Genomic DNA, 20,600 nt, shown 5'->3' with positions numbered 1-20,600 from the left:
TCCTAGATATTGTTTCTGTACATCTCAGTAAAAAATAAAAAAGGAAGCTTCAGCACTTCTGTGTTGTGCTGGAGATAGTAATAAATTGAGTAAAAATTGCATTAGTTCCCGTGGCATAACACAAACAGTAGCTGCAAATCTAACATGGCAACTTTTGAGGGAGAGGGTTGTCCAACATTTTCCTGAACATAACTCAAATTAGCATTAGCACATGTACTCCAGTTGATGTTAGTTCAAAGACATTAACCACCTCCTATTTAGGAAGTGATAAGTGGCTCTGCGTTAACCAGGGGTGTAGCCAGATGGTCAAATTTGGGTGGGCCTGAGCCCAAGGGGGTGGGCATGGAATTCACCCCCCCCAATGCCCCTCTGGTTTGCTCCTCTCTCCACCCTTCCCTGCCCACAGACCCCAAATATTAAATACTTGAGCAGGCGGGGATCCCCAAACCCTGCTTCCTGAAGATTTCCTCCTCCTCCTTGAGCAGCCAGCACTCTTCCAAACGGCAGCTGGCAGCACTTGCCTCAAACTGATGCTGCTACCAGCTTGTTGTGCATGCTCAGTGCTTATGCATGTGTGAAAACTGAGCATGTGCAGAAGGGCCGGTCTCCAGGCAAATGCCGCTGGCTGACATTTGGAAGAGCGCTGGTGCCCAAGGAGAGAAAACCTTCAGCTGGCAAAGTTTGGGGATCCCCACAGCCATAGCAAGAGTGTCACAATGTTGGGTGGGCCTGAGTCCAAAGTGGGTGGGCCCTGCTCATCCGGTGCCCACCTGTGGCTACACTACTGGCGTTAACAGCGTGTCAGTTGATTATCTTGCAGTAAGTGCAGCATGTTAACTGCACTGCCACTCTCCATGGCCCCTAACCATCAAACATGATTAAAATAGATGGAAGCTATGGGAGAGTAGGTTCCCTAGTGTGTGGGCTCTGGGCCCTGTCGTATTGCCTCAGGGGTCCTATCTACTTAGCCATGGTAAAAAGTGGCCTGTGGTAGGGTGGGCACATGTTTCCTGGCATGTGCCAGGCCATTTTTTTACCGCATCTGAGAAAAGGGGCATTATTTTAATGGGCTAGGAAATGGGAGGTGCACTAAAATTAAAACTAGCATGCACCTATTTACGGCCTGAGCCCTTACTGTTACCCATTGATCTAGCGGTAAGAGCTCACGAGCTACATATGCAGTAACTGTTCAGCGTCTGCTAACTTCTGATTACTGCTGGCAACATCACACGTGGTAAAAATTAAAAAAATAATTTCTACTGCCAGTTCTGCAAAGGTATGTATACTCTAGAGGAGAGGAAATACAGGGTATATATGATAGGACATTTCAGTACCGCAAAGGTATGTATACCCTGGAGGAGAGGAGATATCAACCCCCTGATAAGTCCCTTTCTTCTTTTCTCACTGACTCCTGGGTTTCCTTCTTCCTTGAACCTTCATGTCCTTCACTCATTCTTGGGATTTTAACATTTATGCTTATGATCCCTCTGACTCTTGTGCTTCTGTTTCTCTTTTTAACATCCTCTTTCAATCTTCAACAGTGCTCCTCTACCCCTACTCACTAGAATAGCCGCTATCTTGATTTAATCTTCTTCTCCAACTGCTTCTATCGCCCCTCTCTGACCATCTTCTGATAACTTTCACATTTAAACACCCCTCCCCACACTCCCCCTAGTCCTGTCCAATCTCCACCACTACATTTAGGAATCTTCAAGATATTGGCTCTTCCACTCTATCCTCCAGTGTTTCTATCCTCTTCTCAATCACTATGTCATCCAAGTCAGTCAATGAGGTTGTCTCTTCCTTATAACACTATTTTCTCCTCTGCTCTGGATAGTCTCGCTCCTCCCATTCCCCATTCTGTAAGGCGTACCAACCCCAGCCTTGGCTGACCTCTAGAATCCTCTATCTATGTTCCTGTGCCTGATCTGCTGAATGTCTTTGGCTGAAATCTCGGTGCCCTTGCTGACTTTATACATTTCAAATTCTTGCTGACCTCCTTCCAGTCTGTTCTTTTCACATGCCAAACAGGACTACTACATCCAGTTGACAAACTTTCTTAGCTCAAACCCTCGACGTCTCTTTGCCACACTGAACTCTCTCCTCAAAGTGTCCCTTACCTCCACCCCCCTCTTCACTTTCTCCCTAGACTCTGGTTGAGTACTTTCATGATTAGGCTACAAGAAATTTCCCTTGAGTTCTCAACCAAGTCACCTCACCTCCCCCTTTACCCAGTCCATTCTCTCAACCCTCTTTAACCCCTGCGCCCTTTTCTTCCTTTTCTGAAATCACTGGAGGAACTGCACATCTTCTTTTCCTCCTCCAGACTGACAACCGTGTTCCTCTGATCATATTCCCACCCATCTACTTAGCACTGTCCTCTTCTACTGTTATCCTTTCTATCTGTCAACTGTTCCTGATCCCTTCAAACATGCTGTAGTTACACCAACTTTAATCAAAAAACCTACTTTAGACCCCCACCTTCCAACGATTGCCCCATCTCCCCTCCTCCCTTTCCTATCCAAGCTACTTGAAGTGCTGTTCATCGCCGTTGTCTTGACTTTCTTTCATCTCAAGCTATTCTTGATCTACTTCAATCTGGCTTTCACCCCTCTTCATTCAGCTGAAACAGCCCTTGCTAAAGTCTGCAATGACCTTGTTCCTGGCCAGATCCAAAGATCTCTATTCTATCCCTCATCCTTCTTGATCTATCTGCTGCTTTTTTTTTTAAATCATTTTATTATAATTTTTTCATTTTTACAAGGATCACTTGCAAAACAGTAAAACAGAGATGATTGTACATTAAAACAATATTAGAAGAAAACAATCTCAACAAGATAAATGGATTTTATACAGTCTTTCCTCTTTCTTAGATCACAAAATAAATAGGGAGAGTGAAACAAGACAAGGAGATCAATTTACACAACAGCAAACAAGAAAACGTGGTAGTTAACCAGATTATCCCCAGTTATTATTTATCTAAATCATTATTCCACATTGATCATTGTGTTGGTTTCCTTCAAGACCATAACAGTGGCATTGTCCATCAATTTCATTTGAAACATACTTATTGTCCAATATTAGTGAAAGTAATACACCTGATTTCATTTTTTCCCCCCTTTTAAACCAGAAATTGTTTAACAATACAAACCCTTGAATCTGCAATCCAATTCCCACTGATTAAAGTAATCCCAGTTTCACAGGCTTCACTCCTTTTGAATTAATATATTAAGAGGAATCATTTCAGAGGAAAAAAAAACATTAGGAGTCATACCCGGAACTCTGGGAAAACAACAATCTCGATATTAATCATCTGTAACAATATTCATTTTGTTCAGATTTTTCTGGTCTTTTATCATTTTCAAATCGTAACTGTTTCCTACTTCAGTAGAACTTCATTTGCTGTATATTCTCAAAGGATTCGATTAGATTATCCATGTGGCTCATTAACAAAACTATATCTGAAGCAAAGTCATTCTCTACCACCGTCAGGTCCTGGAGCACCCTCCAGATGACATTCAATGCAACCTCCACGGGAGCCAAAAACTCCAAGCTGGTAACTCTTAAGGGTTTAGGAGTAGCACCGCAGACACGGGTTCAGCTGTAAACGACTTCCGGTTCAGCATACACTCCTGACTCACTCCCTCCACTCCTTTGTGTATCTGCTTGCTTTTGACACTGTTGATCACGCCTACTCCTTGATACACTGTCCTCTCTTGGATTTCAGGGCTCTGTTATATCCTGGTTTTCTTCTTCTCTCTCCCGTCACGCTTTAATGTATACTCTGGTGGATCCTCCTCCACTTCTATTCCTACTGTTAGTGGTGTACCTCAGGGCTCTGTCTTGGGACCTCTTCTTCCCTCCATTTAGTCTATTCCCTTGGTGCTCTGATCTTATCCCATGGTTTTCAGTATCACCTTTATGCTGATGTCTCCCAAATCTACCTCTCCACACCAGAAATTTCAGCCGAAATCCAGGCCCAAGCATCAGACTGCCAGTCTGACATTGCTGCCTGGATGTCTCACCGCATCTGAAACTAAACATGACCAAAACTGAGCTGTCTTATCTTTCTCCCTAAACCCACCTCTCCTCTTCCCCATTCTCTGTCTCTGTGGATAACACTCTTATCCTCCCGTCTCATCAGCTCATAACCTTGGGGTCATCTTCGACTCCTTTTTCTCCTTCTTTGCACATATTAAACAGACTGCTAAACCTGTCATTTCTTTCTCTATAATATCACCAAAATTCGTCCTTTCTTTCTGAGCACACTACCAGAACCCTTTCCCCACACTGTATCACTTTTCGCTTAGACTGTTGCAGCTTGCTTCTCACAGGTCTCCCTTAATCTGTTCAAAATTCTACTGCACGACTTATGTTCTGCCAGTGTCACTCATGCTCATATTAGCCCTCTCTTCAAGTCACTTCATTGGTTCCCTATCCGTTTCCACATACACAGTTCCGACTCCTCTTATTGACTTACAAGTGCATTCACTCTGCAGCTCCTCAGTACCTCTCATCCTTTTCTCTCCCTACATTCCTCCCCTGGAACTCGTTCAGTGGGTAATCTCTCTTATCTGTACCCTTCTCCTCCATTGCCAACTCCATTCCCTTTTATGTTGCTGCACCATATACCTGGAATAGACTTCCTGAGTCAGTACATCAAGCTGCATCTCTGGCCGTCTTCAATCTAGGCTAAAAGCCAACTTTATGAGGCTGCTTTTTTTTTTTGTTTCATTTGTACCCCGTGCTTTCCCACTCATGCCAGGCTTAATGCGGCTTACATGGGGCAATGGAGGGTTAAGTGACTTGCCCAGAGTCACAAAGAGCTGCCTGTGCTGGGAATTGAACTCAGTTCCTCAGGACCCAAAGTCCACCACCCTAACCACTAGGCCACTCCTCCACTCCACTTTTAACTCCTAACCCCTATTCACTTGTTCAGTACCCATGTCTGTTTTACCGTTCCCACCTTAGTATTTCCCTATTTGTCCTGTTTTTCTGTCCTGATTAGATTGTAAGCTCTGTCGAGCAGGGGCTTTCTCTCCATGTTCAAATGTACAGTGCTGCATATGTCTATTAGTGCTATAGAAATGATAAGTAGTGATATATATGATAAGCCATTTCAGTATTGCGAAGGTGTGTATACCCTACAGTAGAGGAGATACAGGCCAGATATGATAAGACATTTTAATACCATAAAAGTATGTATACCCTAGAGTAAAGGAGATTCAGGGTATATATGATACACATTCCAGTTCTGCAAAGGTATGTATACATTAGAGCAACGTTTCCCCAAGTCACTGCCTCCATTATATGCAAATCTCTTTCATGCATATTCATTGTAGATATCCTGAAAACCTGACTGGCAAAGGGGTACTTCAAGAATGGACTTGGGAAACACTGCTTTAGAGGAGAGGAATTATAGGGGAGATATGATAGATATTCCTTAATAATATGTATAAATAATGCACAAAAAGCAATGCTTTTCCAGTTGTAAAGAATTTGTTTGTTGGTTTTTAATATGTCTCCTTTTGCTTGTGCATCAAATGGTTCATAATACAGCAAATTACAATTAGTGAAAAAAGAAATGAAAGAGAGTGGAAAAGGGGTGTACACAGAACTAGATACATATGCAGACTTATGTAAATAAAAACTCAATGCCTAGTCCTCTCGTCTCAATACTCCCCATCTCTCCCGGCCATCCTCAATACCCCAGATGTAATCATCCCCATCTCCAATAGTTTACAGATCCTTGGAGTTACAATAGATAGTCATCTATCCTTCGATAACCACGCTAAGCTGATCACAAAGAAAATGTTTAATATGATGTGGATCCTGAAGCGAGTGAAATCCTATCTTCCATTGAACACTTTCCGGAACCTGATTCAATCCACAGTCATCACTCAGGTTGATTATTGCAACAGTGTTTCCTTGGATGTAAATCCCAAGTCCTGAAAAGTCTCCAGACTGCCCAGAACCGGCAGCCAGACTTATATTTGGAAAGTCAAGATTTGAAAGCGCCTCACCCCTTTGAGGAAAGGCTTCACTGGCTCCCCATCAAAGAGAGAATATACTCATGGTCCATACAATGATCCATAAGATCATTTCAGGAGAATCCCCCAGTTATATGAACAACCTGATTGACCTCCCAATTAGAAATAGAACAATGTCATCGCGAACATACCTCAATCTACACCTCCCAAACTGCAAAAGTGTCAAGTACAAAACATACTATGCATCCAGTTTCTCCTTTCTGGATGCATAGTATGTTTTGTACTTGACACCTTTGGAGTTTCTGGATGCAACTTTGGAATGCTCTTCCAAGACCCATCCGAGCTATTAATAACTATTTACCTTTGAGGAAAATGTTAAAGTCCCATTTTTTCAAGCAAGTTTACCCTAATGGACCAGCTTAATTCCACCAGATCACCTACGATACTCCTGCTAAGACGTCGACGCTTACTCTGACCCCAATATTATACTCATATCCCTCATCTTCTTCCCTCCATCCTTTACCATTTCCCTCCCATTCTACTTCCCTTTCACCTATCATATTCTTGTCTACCTTCCTATTCTAGTTCATTACGTTCTTTTCACATGTCCTTTGTATGCCTTTCATAATGTAAGTATTTATGATCATCACAATTTATAATACTGTTCCTACATTTCCTTGTTTTTACTGTATTCTTTACCATGTAAGATGCTTTCTTTTACTATGTAAGCCGCACTGGACCTGCTGTATGTGGAAAAGAGCGGGGTACAAATGTAATAAATAAATAAAATAATATTGTTGTATATTGCAGTTAAGGAGAAAGGAAGAGTAGCTACTAGGAAACTTCAAAGAGTTAGACTCAGGAATATCGACAGAAAATATTTCTTGATAGAATGGGCGTCACATGCATGGACTTGATTTCCAGTAGAGGTGGAGGAGACACAAACAACAATGGAGTTAAAGAAAGCATGGGCTAAGCACAGGGGATCCCTAGCTGTGAAGAAGTGAAGGAGGAGCCTGAGATCAGCTGGGGGAGCAGATTAGATGGGCCTGTTGTCCTTATCTGCAGTCTCTTCTCCCTTTCCTTGTGGCCTTTCTCAATGCTTGAGATTCCAGTTGAATAGCAGCAGGTCAGTGCAACATTACAATCTATTGTGATTATCCAACTTGGCTTGAATAAGTTAAAAGATTATGTGGTATGCCACAAAGTAAGCATCAGAATTTAAGCAAAAATTCCCTTCCTGCAAATCAGATCCAGATTTCTGACTAAGCTTGACATAAACAAATGAGACAAAAACATTTCTAAAGTAAGCTAAAGGACAGGGTTCATGGATTTACCGTCACATTCTGAGTTGTGATACAAGTGCATCAGCAAGTTATATTAGGAGCTCAGAGTTAGGGGCTGACATTTTTATGAATAGTGAATTGGCATGACCTCTCTTTATAGCAGTTGGTTATGGAGTCAGTGAATTGTTAGTGCAGAATCATTAAGATATTTTGGGAGAGGCCACTTGAGAGAAAAGTGGTGTTCAATCAGGTATCTGGCAGCTTTGGCTATATTATATTCCCTTGAAATGAAGCTTGGAATCTGCAAGAGGATAAGATGGTATCTGAAGGTATCTGGTAAGATGATACCTTCAGATTCATCTTGTTTTGGATTAGAATTTGTAACTCTTAGGGATCTAATAAACCTTTGGTCAGTGTTTCTTTTAAACACCAGCAGTCATTTAAATATTTTACATTTATTCAGCACTGAATATATGTGGACTGCTGACTGGCACTAGCTGTTATGGATGAAATCATAAAGCTTGTCCTAACCTAAACTACAAAGGGAGCAATTCCAGTAACCTGGGCACCCAAATTCCGTTTTAGAACATTAGCATAAGTCAGTATCTATAGGTCTGATATTTAGCCGGCGGTGTCCAACACTGGCATTAAACCCAGATATTTAATGCCGGACCATTTCCAGTGGCCAACATTGGATATCGGGGTTTTTTTTTAATCACTAAAAGCTTGATTAGCTATGCCGATATTCAGCGCTAACCGGTTAATTTTTTTACAGTTAAAGATAGGACAGCTATTTATGCGGTCATATTTGACCGCTAAACTTATCCGGTGAGGAGCTGAATATTGACACCTAACTAAATAAGTCATGCAATGCAGGGGCGTAGCCAGACCTCGCTGGGAGGGGGGCCAGAGGTGGGGGGGGGGCACTGTGTAGCCGCCCCCTCCCCGAGCAGCTGCCGCCACATTGGACCCCCCTGCCAGCCTGCCGACGACCCCCTTGAACCCCCCTCCCGCCACCAACCCTCCCCCGCCGTCACGCCCACCCTGCCTTCTGCATCAGATACCTGTTTGCTGGCGGGGGTCCCCGACCTCGCCAGCCGAAGAGACTACATGCACAGTGCAGGACGTAAGGCATCGAAGCAGCTGATCGCACCAGGAACTTTGTGAACGAAGGTGCTACTCCGGCGCTGAAGCAGACTCTCTTCAGCTGGTGAGGTTCGGGGACCCCCGTCAGCAAACAAGGTATCTGCTGCGGCTGGCAGGGCTGGGCGGCAACGGCGGGGGAGGGTTGGTGGCGGGAGGGGGGCTTCAAGGGGATCTTCGGCAGGGGGCCAGGGCCAAATCTACAGGGGCCAGGCCCCCTCAGGGCCCATGTAGCTACGCCACTGATGCGATGTAGCCGGTTATGTGTAGGTGTAACCAGCAATATTCAACAGAGATAACTGGTTTATCTCTTGCTGATATTAGCTGTTAGGTGCTGATATGTGCTATTTAACCGGTCAGCGGCTGTGTCTGGCTTGTATAATTAGCTTTGAATATTTGGAGGTATATGTTCTGCATTTAGGCACTTACACCAAGGGGCCAATATTCAGACACGGGAGGCAGCCCGGCTAACTGCCACGGTCGGTGGTGAACCCGGATATTCCGTGCCGGGACATTTTTGTGACTGGCATTGAACATCCAGTTATTTTTGGCCATTATAAACTTAGCCGGCTAAGTCAATATTTCAGTGCTGGCCGGCCAAATCATAGTGGCCAAAGATAGGCCTGCTATTTACATGTCTCCATCTGGCCACAAAACTTAGCCAGCTATACCCCACTGAATATTTGCAGATAGCCAGTTAATTAGCCATTTCTGGCCGGTTAAATAGCGCTGAATATGGGGCGGTATGTCTAGAGCAAGTGTAAATAAACATAACTTACACGTGTCAGTGGGAGCCCCCTGTGCCCCATTGCAAGTTACACCCATCAGTTATAGAATATTGCTTAGCAACCAACGAGCACTACACCACCACAGTTCGTATTGATCACCAACAATCTCATCTGTTCTTACTATCCTCTATACGGCCCTACCACATGTTCCTTCATGTGGTCCCTACCCTTCCTACCCCAACTTAACCATTATCTGTATTTGCTTTACTCCGGAGTCTATTAACACCGCTCCGGTATCATGTAAGCCACATTGAGCCTGCAAATAGGTGGGAAAATGTGGGGTACAAATGTAACAAATAAATAAATAAATAATAATCTAGAGTTTTATCATACAGATGATGCTTACAGTTAAATTTATAGAATGAGGGGGATAGCAAGAGGGGTAGAAACTTATCAGTGCCAATTAGTACTCACTATTGCTTGTTAAGTGCTGTTATCAGCGCTCATTAGCTTGTTAAGCCAATTAAGTTACATGCGGTGTTATAGAATCTTTGCCGATTTTGGCACCTAAATCTAAGCACTCTATATAGAATCCAGGGGATAGAGTTTAAAGGCAAGGGGCATTCAAATGAGAGGGGCATGGGCGGGGCTCCCACTTATACATGCAATTTACAGAACACAGTACACCCTCCCCTTAATTCTATAAAACTAACCAAAAATTGTGCGTGCAAATTTGGGGATGCGCCCAATTTGCGCACAGAATTTAATTGAATAATTAACCAATTAGTGCCAATAATTGACATTTTAGCAAGGAAATATTAGTACTAATTGGATTTAATTGGTATTTACGTGTGTAAATTTAGGCACGGGATCTGCGCCTAAAATTTATGCGTGGTCTGAAAAGGGGGATATGGAAATTTGAGGGTCATGGGTGTAATGGGGACATTCCTAAAATTAACGCATGTTGTTCTAGAATAACGAGGATACACACCTAAACTGGGCCTGTACATTTACACCACGTTTCAGTTGGTGCAACTGGCCTTGCCTAAAGTTAGGCGCAAGGGCTATTCTATAAACCGCATCTAACTAAGCGTGACTTATAGAATAGTGCTTTTTTTGGTGCTGAAATTTTAGGCACCATATATAAAATCTAGCCCTCTGTGTGTGCCTGGGGTGCCCAGATGCTGTTTGTAAAATAGGCTCATACCATGTGGCATCGGGGCACCTAAATGGAAGTCTCCATTTACAGAATTCATCTTAATGTTTTTATTTCTGTGCTGCTCCATACCAATAAAATAACAGCTAGATCGACCAAGCTCTAAGCTCGGAGTGGCATTAATACATGTAACATAGTAGATGACGGCAGATAAATACCTGTACGGTCCATCCAGTCTGTCCAACAAGATAAACTCATTGTATGAGCTACTTTATATGTATACCTGACCTTGATTACCCCTTGCCATTTTCAGGGCACAGACCGTAGAAGTCTGCCCAGCACTAGCTTTGCTTCCCAGTTACCGGTGTGCCACCCATTCTCCGCTAAGTTTCTGTTAGCATGTGCTAATTCCCATTTTAAACAGCAATGTGGTTTATTAACTCTGCCCCGTAATGAATTAGGCTTTCTTTGACCTGAGATTTGTTGCTTTGCAGTTTCTCTAAGCCCTTGCTCCACTAATTTGTAGCTGAAGAATGGGACAAGAAAGAAAAAATGTCCCCATTTAAAACAGGACCCTTGCAATAGATTCCTAAAGGCCTTTAGAGAATCCTTTTTTCTTGCTCTTTAGCTAATGCCTACATTTCAGCAGCAGTCAGAGGCACAGTTCAGTGAAAGTAGGAGTCATCATGTTAACCAGTGATCTCTGAAAGAATGTAAACAGCTTGCAAATCGAAGGAAAACAGCATATTGCCGGATGCAAGTTAATCCTACAGTTAAGTGGTAGCAGAATCCAGGAATGGTTGTTATTCTTCAGCAAGAAAAAGGGAGAGACACCCCTACGCAGAAGCAGAAGTCCAAAAACACCAAAGTAGGGACGTCAAACAACCTTCCAAAACCAATCCTAGAGGGGACTCCAAAGGTAAACACAAAAGTCGGCCCTTTATTCGAACATCAAGTTAAACCAGGACTCGACACAGAGCCGGTTTCGGCATGAAACGACTTCCTCATGAGTCAAAGCTTCTTTGTCACTCCTTTGTAAAATTATTGCCGGTAATGCACTGAAAATGCTAGCAGCCTTTACAGCAAGAAGGAGCAATGTATGTGTACACTGGTTCTACTGGTCCTCTCCAAAGACCCTGTGGGGAAGCTGAGCTTTAAATGGTCAAAATTCATCTTTTGGGGCATTGCTCCTTACTTGGCTGCACATTCAGCAGTCTTTTGTAAAATATTGGAGGAATTTAGGATGTCCCAATATTGGGCATTTCAATTCTTACCTCAGTGTGCTTCACGTATACATGGTTTCAGATTTACTGGTCTCATAATAGTTTATTTTTCCATGGGATCCAGGGGACATATATGTTTTTCCTATATAGAGACCCTAATCATTTTGACCCATATTCTCTCTGGGAGCTGGAATCTCCTGTACTTATTGTTGCCTTGCATTCAACAATGGGATTTGACCACTGGGGTGATGTTTCTGCATCTCTTTGTAAAGCAGGGTAATCACTATCTGCACTATGTAAAATAGTAAAACAACATGTGTGAACATTTCACAATACCTATATTCCTTCTTTGAACTTTAATTTGCATATGATCATTACTGCAACCAATAGCAAGGCAGCTTTCAACAAACTCAAAGGCATCACAATGTTGTCTGACCCCTAGTGGTAGTACCACAAGACTACCACTAGGGGCACTGCCATTTTTAGATCCGGAACCAACAGGGCAGGAGCAGAAACTGGACTGCTCCAGCCCCATCTCACTAAATCCTAGGATTGAAGTGGGGTTCTGGGGAGGTCTGGGAAAGAGGGGTAGAGCTTGAGAATGTGGAGTAGCTTCTTCTTTAAAGACAGATTGGGGGGGCGTGGATTGGAGGGGGACCTTGGTGAGGAAATCAGGTGGGCAGTTAGACTGGCACAGTACCTTATGCAGGTCCCAGCTGAATATTGACCAGGACCTACATAAGTTAGGGTGGCACATTCTTGGCTGATCATACCTCAATATTCAGTGCTGGTACCTGCACATTGCCTCACAGTGTACATAGGGGCCTAATTCTGCCTGTGCTGATAAGTGTGTAAAAAAAAAAAGTGCTGACTGCTACTGACTGAATATTGACCAGAAAGAGTTCCATTAAATTAATAGGAAAATACAACACAGAAGGTAAAGGCAATATTTCCTGCATAATTGAAACCAATAATAAACAAACAATACAAAAAAATATAGGAATATAAACTATAAATTTATAAAGGAAGAAAACAGGTCAAAGTAAACCATCCTGACATCCCTAATGTTTTGAATCTCTCTAGTCTGTCCTCACTAACATCAGATGTTAATCAATCATGGCTTCAAACCCTGATTCATTCATGATTCAACATCACTCACCTCTTCCAATTGTGCTGGATCAAGAAATATATAATCATGATCCTGGAATTTAATAAAGCATTTCTGTTGAAACTTCAAAAAGAAACTTATCCCAAGAGCCAAATTTTAAGAAATTCCTTCCTGGTCTTCTATGATTTACTAGATACACCAGGAAAGACATAAATCTTAGTCCAAGAAATAACTATGACCTAGATAAGAAAAATAATTTGAAAATGTTATCCTTGGTCCTCTCCACTAGTCAGATGTCACTGAAGCTCTTGCCATGATTGTTGAGTGTAATTAGCAAAATGTCAAGGATAATGGGGGAAATTTAATTGCACCTAATTTTTATGTGGATACTTCTAAGCAAAAATGTAGCTTTGATTATTCAAAAACAATGTACATAGTTTTCCTCTCTACCTAACTCCAACCCAAGAATGCCTTCTAAATCCTGTGGGTAAATGTACCTACTTTGTTGACATGTGTGAATACTTATACCTATTGAATGGGTAGGTAATAATCAAAGAGCCCATTTCCATGGGTAAAACAACATTTAACTTGCAGAAAAGGCATTGGGATCCTTTTACTAAGGTGTGCTTAAAAATGGCCTATGGTAGTGTAGGCACAGGTTTTGGGCGTGCGCAGAATCATTTTTCAGCGCACCTGTAAAAAAGGCCTTTTTAAATTTTTGCCGAAAATGGACGTGCAGCTAAATCAAAATTGCTGGCTGCCCATTTTGGGTCTGACACCTTACCGCCAGTCAGTGACCTAGCGGTAAAGTCTCATGCAGTAACCGGGTGGTAATGACCTATGTGTGCCAAATGCCACTTCGTGTGCGTCTGATATGCGCGGCAGAAAATACAAATTATTTTTCGTCCGCGCATATCAGCCGCATGGCAAAAATGAAATTACCGCAACAGCCATGTGGTAACTCCATTTTGGCACGCATTGGGCACGCGTAGACACTTATGCAGCTTAGTTAAAGGCCTGTTTTATTATTATTTTAGGGGGTAATTGTTCAACTTTGCACACGGGTAAAAGGTATGCGCAGATATTGTTCTGTGTGGACTTTCTTGGATTTTCACAAGGAGCTTATATACACACTTCTGCTTACATGTTTGTCTGTCTTGAATAGATTGTAAGCTCCTTTCAGCATGGCCTGTCCTATGCTTGTTTTGTGTATAGCACTTCATTCTCCGGATCCTATAAATAGCATGCAAATTTACGCACATTTTCCTTGGCTAACCAGCCAATTAGTGCCAATAATTGGGAGCTAACAATCAATTTTTGGCATTAATTGGCAACAGTTTGGATTCGTGCTCACGTCTTGCTATGCGCTGTCCTATAAAGATCCGTGCACAAATAGCGTGCAGCTCAGAAGGGGTCGTGGTCATGGGAGGAGCATGGGCAGGCCAGGGGCATTCATTCAAGATGTGCGCAGTATTACTGAATGTCAGGCATCCGCGCCTAATGTGTGCTCCAGAATTTATACCAGGTTTCAGTTGTTGTAAATCTTCGCACCCAAAGTTTGGCATGGAAATGGGCGCTAAGTGCTATTCTATAAACAGAGGGTAACTCAGAGTGCTAGTTATAGACTAGTATTCCTCAAGATTTTTTTTTCAGCGCCATTTACTGAATCTAGTCTCGTATGTCTAGTTGTGCTATAGAAATGATAACTAGTAGTAGTAGTACAGTGTAACTTTGAGGGGCATAATCGAACGGCGCCGGCCAAATAGATGGCCGGCCATCTTCGGGGCCGGCTCCGCAAGGGGGCGGAGCCAACTGTATTTTTGAAATACGGTTGGGGCCGGCTAAATTGATCACCGGGTTTAGAGGAGATGGCTGGCTTTCTTTTTTAGCCATAATAGAAACCGGGCCCGGCCATCTCAAACCCGGAGAAAAGCAAGGCATTTGGTCATGGGAGGAGCCAGCATTTGTAGTGCACTGGCCCCCCTCACATGCCAGGACACCAACTGGGCACCCTAGGGGGTACTTCTAGAAATTAAAAAAAAAAATAAAAATTGCTCCCAGGTGTCCTGAGCCCCCCAAATCCCCGCCAAACCCCACTCCCCACAACTCTACACCATTACCATAGCCCTAAGGGGTGAAGGGGGCACCTACATGTGGGTACAGTGGGTTTTGGAGGGCTCAACATTAACCACCACAAGTGGAACAGGTGGGGGGGATGGGCCTGAGTCCACCTGCCTGAAGTGCACTGCACCCACTAAATACTGCTCCAGGGACCTGCATACTACTACTACTACTACTACTACTACTACTACTACTACTACTTGACATTTCTAAAGCGCTACTACGGTTACGCAGCGCTGTACAATTTAACATAGAAGGACAGTCCCTGCTCAGAGGAGCTTACAATCTAAAGGACAAATGTACAGTCAGTCAAATAGGGGCAGTCTAGATTTCCTGAAAGGTATAAAGGTTAGGTGCCGAAAGCAACATTGAAGAGGTGGGCTTTGAGCAAGGATTTGAAGATGGGTAGGGAGGGGGCTTGGCGTAAGGGCTCAGGAAGTTGATTCCAAGCATAGGGTGAGGCAAGGCATACTGCTATCAGGGAGCTAGGTATGACATTTGAGGCTGGCAAAAAATGTTTTTTAATTTTTTTTTTGGGTGGGAGGGGGTTGGTGACCACTGGGGGAGTAAGGGGAGATCATCCCCGTTTCCCTCTGGTGGTCACCTGGTCAGTTGGGGCACATTTTTGTGACTTGGACCTAAAATAAATGGACCAAGTGCAGCCGGCGAAATGCTCGTCTGAGCCGGCCATCTTTTTTCCATTATGGGGTGAAGCCGGCTATCTCGTAACCATGCCCCTGCCCTGCCCCCACCCCGCCTTCTGTACCCTCCCTTGAAGGTTGGCCGGCTCCGCGACGAAAAGCAGTTGGGGCCGGCTAAAATCGGCTTTCGATTATACTGATTTGGCCGAGATCAGGAGATCGCCGGCCATCTCCCGATTTGAGTCGGAAGATGGCCAGCGATCTCTTTCGAAAATAAGCTCATTAGTAACATAGTAAATGACAGCAGATGAAGACCTGTACAGTCCATCCAGTCTGCCCAACAAAGTAAACTCATTTTATACATACTTTATATGTATACCCGAATTTGATTTGTCCTTGCCATTCTCAGGGCACAGACCGTAGGAGTCTGCCCAGCACTCTTCTTGTACTAAAAGTTCTGAAGCTAACGTCGAAGCCCCTTAAAATTTACACTCCAGATCATCCATATCTATTCAGTCATGATCAGGGCGTAGACCGTAGAAGTCTGCCCAGCACCAGTTTGTCCTCCCAATTACCGGTGTCACCACCCCAGTAATTGGGAATGTACATTTTTTGTTCTAGCTAAAAATTGCTTTCAGACACTTGAATTTCTATGGATGTAAGTTCAAGTCCCATCTTTGGGAACGCCTCTCCTTGTCACAGCTAAATGCATGAAGTGGCATTATTCATATACTTCTACCTGCATATGATCTGCATAGTTTGAAGACAAGTCATTTCTGTGCATGAACGTCTGTGTTGTAAGTGTAAATGACTTTTAAAATGACTCCTTTAGAACCACAAATTATAGCTGTTTCTAATTTCTGAAATGCTCCTCATGTGGGCAGAAAACATTTAAATTGTAGCTAATGTAAAGTAAATACTATGAAGGTCAAATGAGTCATGCATAAAGTAAAAGGAATAAAGGCTGCACGAGAGTGGAAGAGTGGCCTAATGGTTAGGGTGCTGGACTCTGGTCCTGGGGAACTGAGGAACTGAGTTCGATTCCCACTTCAGGCACAGGCAGCTCCTTGTGACTCTGGGCAAGTCACTTAACCCTCCATTGCCCCAGGTACAAATAAGTACCTGTAAGCTGCATTGAGCCTGCCTTGAGTGGGAAAGCACGGGGTACAAATGTAACAAAAAAAAATTCTATAAAGATCTGCGCCGAAGTCATGTCACATGTAGCCTAAAAGGGGACGTGGCTTTGGGAGGAGGAGCATGGGTGGGTCAGGGGGTGTTCCAAAGAATTACGCACAGTGTTATAGAATTTGGGGGCTGTGCACCCAAGTTGTGTGCCAGGATCTACACCAGGTTTCAGTTGGTGTAAGTCCTCGTATCCAGAGTTGGGTGCTGGAATACATGCTAAGCGCTATTCTATTTTATTTATTAGGGATTTATTTACCACTTTTTTGAAGGATTTCATTGAAGGCGGTGTACAGCAAGAATAAGTCAAACATAAGCAATAGACAATTCCAGTATGCTTAATACTTAATAAAACATTTTTATAGACTGTCTAGGGCAGTAGCTTCCAAACCTGGTCCTGGAGGCACCCCAGCCAGCCAAGCTCCCAGGACACCCACAATGAACACCCACTGTGGGCATCCTGAAAACCGGACTGGCTGGGGCATTCCTAGGACCAGGCCTGGGAACCACTGGCCCAGGGTTTAAGCAAAGATGGAACATATAGATAGAAGTAAGAAAATAAGGGGATTAATTTAAAGAAAGTTGCAAATGAGGTCAGAGAGGTGCTTGAATATTATCTTAGCTAGGGTAGGAGTGGGTAAACATGTCCTGCTATAGTATATGCAACCGATGTCATTTACTTCTTTTGTTAAAGGCCTGGTTGAAGAGCCAAGCTTTCACTTGCTTCCTGAAATATAGATAGTCTTGTGTTAAGCGAACTCTTTCAGGCAGTGGCGTTCCTAGCGTGGATGGCACCCGGGGCGGATCGCCGATGCGCCCCACCCCTGCCTGCAAAATGACACCTTCCCCCCTCCCCGGCGAAATGACACCCCCCCGGGTGCACGCCGCTGGGGGGGGGGTGCTGCGGCACGCGCCTGTGGGCTCCGACTTTGCGAACTTCGCTCGTTTGCTGCAGCTCCCTCTGCCCCGGAACAGGAAGTAACCTGTTCCGGGGCAGAGGGAGCTGCAGCGAACGAGCAAAGTTCGCGAAGTCGGAGCCCACAGGCATGCGCCGCGGCACCCCCCAGCGGCGTGCACCCGGGGAAGACCGCCCCCCCTTGGTACGCCACTGCCTTCAGGGAGTGCAATCCAGAGTGTGGGGGCCACTCCGGAGAAGGCTCGCTTGTGGGTATCATATCGTATGATGTTCTTTGGAGAGCATGTGGTTAGGGACACTCCTTGGGAAGACCTTAGTGTTCTTGGAGGTGTGTAGAGGGAGATCCCGTTCTTCAAGTACTCTGGGCCATTTCCTTTAAGGGCCTTGAAGGTCAATCATAGAGTTTTAAATTTGGCTCTGTATTGTACTGGTAGCCAGTGAAGTTTTTACAAAAATGGTGTGATGTGGTCATGTTGCTTATAGCCCAGAGCACTCATTATAGACTAATGCTGAGTGCAAATTTGTCCCAGTGCCAACTTTTTCATGCCGTTCACTGAATCACTTCAGGCACAGGCAGCTCCTTGTGACTCTGGGCAAGTCACTTAACCCTCCATTGCCCCATGTAAGCCGCATTGAGCCTGCCATGAGTGGGAATGCGCGGGGTACAAATGTAATAAAAATAAAATCTAGCCCATAGTAAAATAAATAAAAATTAAATATACTGCTGGACAGTTTCATAAGCACTTACATGGGCATGTAAAATACTTTTCTACAAGCTCAGATTTCTAATAAAATTACCCTGTGTGTGTGTGTGTGTGTGTGTGTGTGTGTGTGTGTGTGTGTGTGTGTGTGTATGAAAAGAATGACTTTGGGCTGTTAATTATTGTTATTATTTATAATGGATTAAAATACTCATCATTTGATCAGCGCTTATCTAGTGACCTCAGAATAAGCACTTGCGACCCCTACAGCATGGGCCAATGACATTTCAGTGGACAGTCTACCCACAGACATCACACTCAAACTTAGGTTTTGTGACCCCCCCCCCCCCCCCCCCCCCCCCATATGGGGTCACAGCCCACAGTTTGGGAAGTCTTGTTTTAGATGCCTGGCTGTCTTACATAGTGATTCAAAAGAGTCTTCATTTGAATTTCTTGCATGAAATTTTGCCCCTAACAGATTATTGGTTTGATAAGAGATTGCTTTGTTATTTTTCCAGCGGAAGTTATTTGTGAGCCTCCCAATAACAAGTTGGATAAGTTTGTTGGAACCCTGTTCTGGTTGAACAACAAGTACTCCCTGAATAACGGAACCCTGCTTCTCCGAGGATGCGTCCTGAGAAATACGGACTGGTGCTTTGGAATGGTCATCTTTGCAGGTGAGGAAACTTCACATGAGATCTAGTTTAATCTACATGATGGACCCTGGTGTAGAAAAAATACAGTACTGCCAACCAAAGAATGGGAGAAAATGTACTTAATCTGAGTCAATTATGTTTACACAAGGAAGTCCTGCTTCTTTGTGATGCTGACTCTATGCCTATATCTAATTGTTATTATTTGCCTGTTAAGGTGATCAATAGAAATCAAACAAAATAAAACATGGAAAAGAAAATAAGATGATACCTTTTTTATTGGACATAACTTAATACATTTCTTGATTAGCTTTCGAAGGTCGCCTTTCAATAAGCATTTGCTTATTTCCGATCTGAGGAAGAAGGGCGACCTTCGAAAGCTAATCAAGAAATGTATTAAGTTATGTCCAATAAAAAAAGGTATCATCTTATTTTCTTTTCCATGTTTTATTTTGTTTGATTTCTATTGATAACCTTAAGAGTGGACTAACACGGCTACCACACTCCTCCTGTTAAGGTGGTAAGAATGATGATGTATTATCAAAAAGAGCTACTAATTCTTTTAATTTGGCAGAATTTTTGGAAACAACTGGGGATGATATTCCTACTCATGCCGCCCTTCTGGTGTTGTTCTCTTTAGAAAATGATGATATTAGTTTTGAAGACATATTTTGGTAAAAATGAAATTTTATTTTGTGGAAAGAAACTTCAGGTTTTCCCTGATGTTTCTAGAGAAAGACAACTTAAACAATTTCTTCAGTTTAAATTGAGAGTGCAAGCAAACGATGCTTTTTGAAATTTCCTGTGAAATGTATAAATACTTTTCCTGATATTGCATATACCTTTTTTGAGCCAGATCAGTTAGAAAGACTGCTGCTAGACAAGGAAGATGGGAGTAACTAGTGAGGTAATTAAATTTGCTGATGACACAAAGTTATTCAAAGTTGTTAATTGAAAGAGGATTGTGAAAAATTACAAGAGGACCTTAAGAGACTGGGAGACTGGGCATTCAAATTGCAGATGGCATTTAATGTGAGCAAGTGCAATGTGATGCATGTGAGAAACAGGCACCCAAACTATAGTTACATGATGCAAGGTTCCACAGGATCCTTGCATCACTGACCAGGAAAGCGATCTAGGTGCTCATCATTGAAACCCTCTGCTCAGTGTGTGGTGATGGCTAAGAAAGCAAATAGAATGTTAGGTATTATTAGGAAAGGAATGGAAAACAAAATTGAGGACGTTATAATGCCTTTGTATCACTCCATGGTGCAAACTCACCTTAAATATTGTGTGCAGTTCTGGTCACCGTATCTCAAAAAAGATATAGTGGAATTAGAAAAGGTACAAAGAAGGGTGACAAAAATGATAAAAGGGATGGGACGCCTTCCCTATGAGGAAAGGCTAAAGCGGCTAGGGCTCTTCAGTTTGGAGAAAAGATGGCTGAGGGGAAATATGATAGAGGTCTATAAAATAATGAGTGAAGTGGAACGGGTAGACGTGACTCGCTTGTTTACTCTTTCCAAAAATACTAGGACTAGGGGGCACGCAATGATGCTACAAAGTAGTAAATTTAAAACAAATCAGAGAAAATATTTCTTCACTCAACATGTAATTAAACTCTGGATTTGTTGCCAGAGAATGTGGTAAAAGCAGTTAGCTTAGCGGGGTTTAAAAAGGATTTGGATAGCTCCTTAAAAGAAAAGTCTGTAAGTCGTTATTAAGATGGACTTGGGGAAAATCCACTGCTTA

The 20,600-nt window shown here is 43.2% G+C and overlaps 1 protein-coding gene across 1 annotated transcript in view; it reads left to right on the top strand.

Annotated features, from left to right (window-relative positions):
- Window positions 1-20,600, top strand: part of ATP8B4 (ATPase phospholipid transporting 8B4 (putative)) — a 467,603-nt gene that overhangs the window by 318,826 nt on the left and 128,177 nt on the right. The window contains exon 10 of the mRNA XM_030189574.1: window positions 18,714-18,872. Within this exon, the coding sequence (XP_030045434.1) occupies window positions 18,714-18,872 (159 nt within the window). The remainder of the gene's footprint in view (window positions 1-18,713; window positions 18,873-20,600) is intronic.

This window comes from Microcaecilia unicolor, chromosome 1 (assembly GCF_901765095.1).
Source record: "Microcaecilia unicolor chromosome 1, aMicUni1.1, whole genome shotgun sequence".
Lineage (NCBI taxonomy): Eukaryota > Metazoa > Chordata > Amphibia > Gymnophiona > Siphonopidae > Microcaecilia > Microcaecilia unicolor.
Note: the sequence above shows the minus strand (reverse complement) of the source record. Positions and strands in the feature narration are given on the sequence as shown.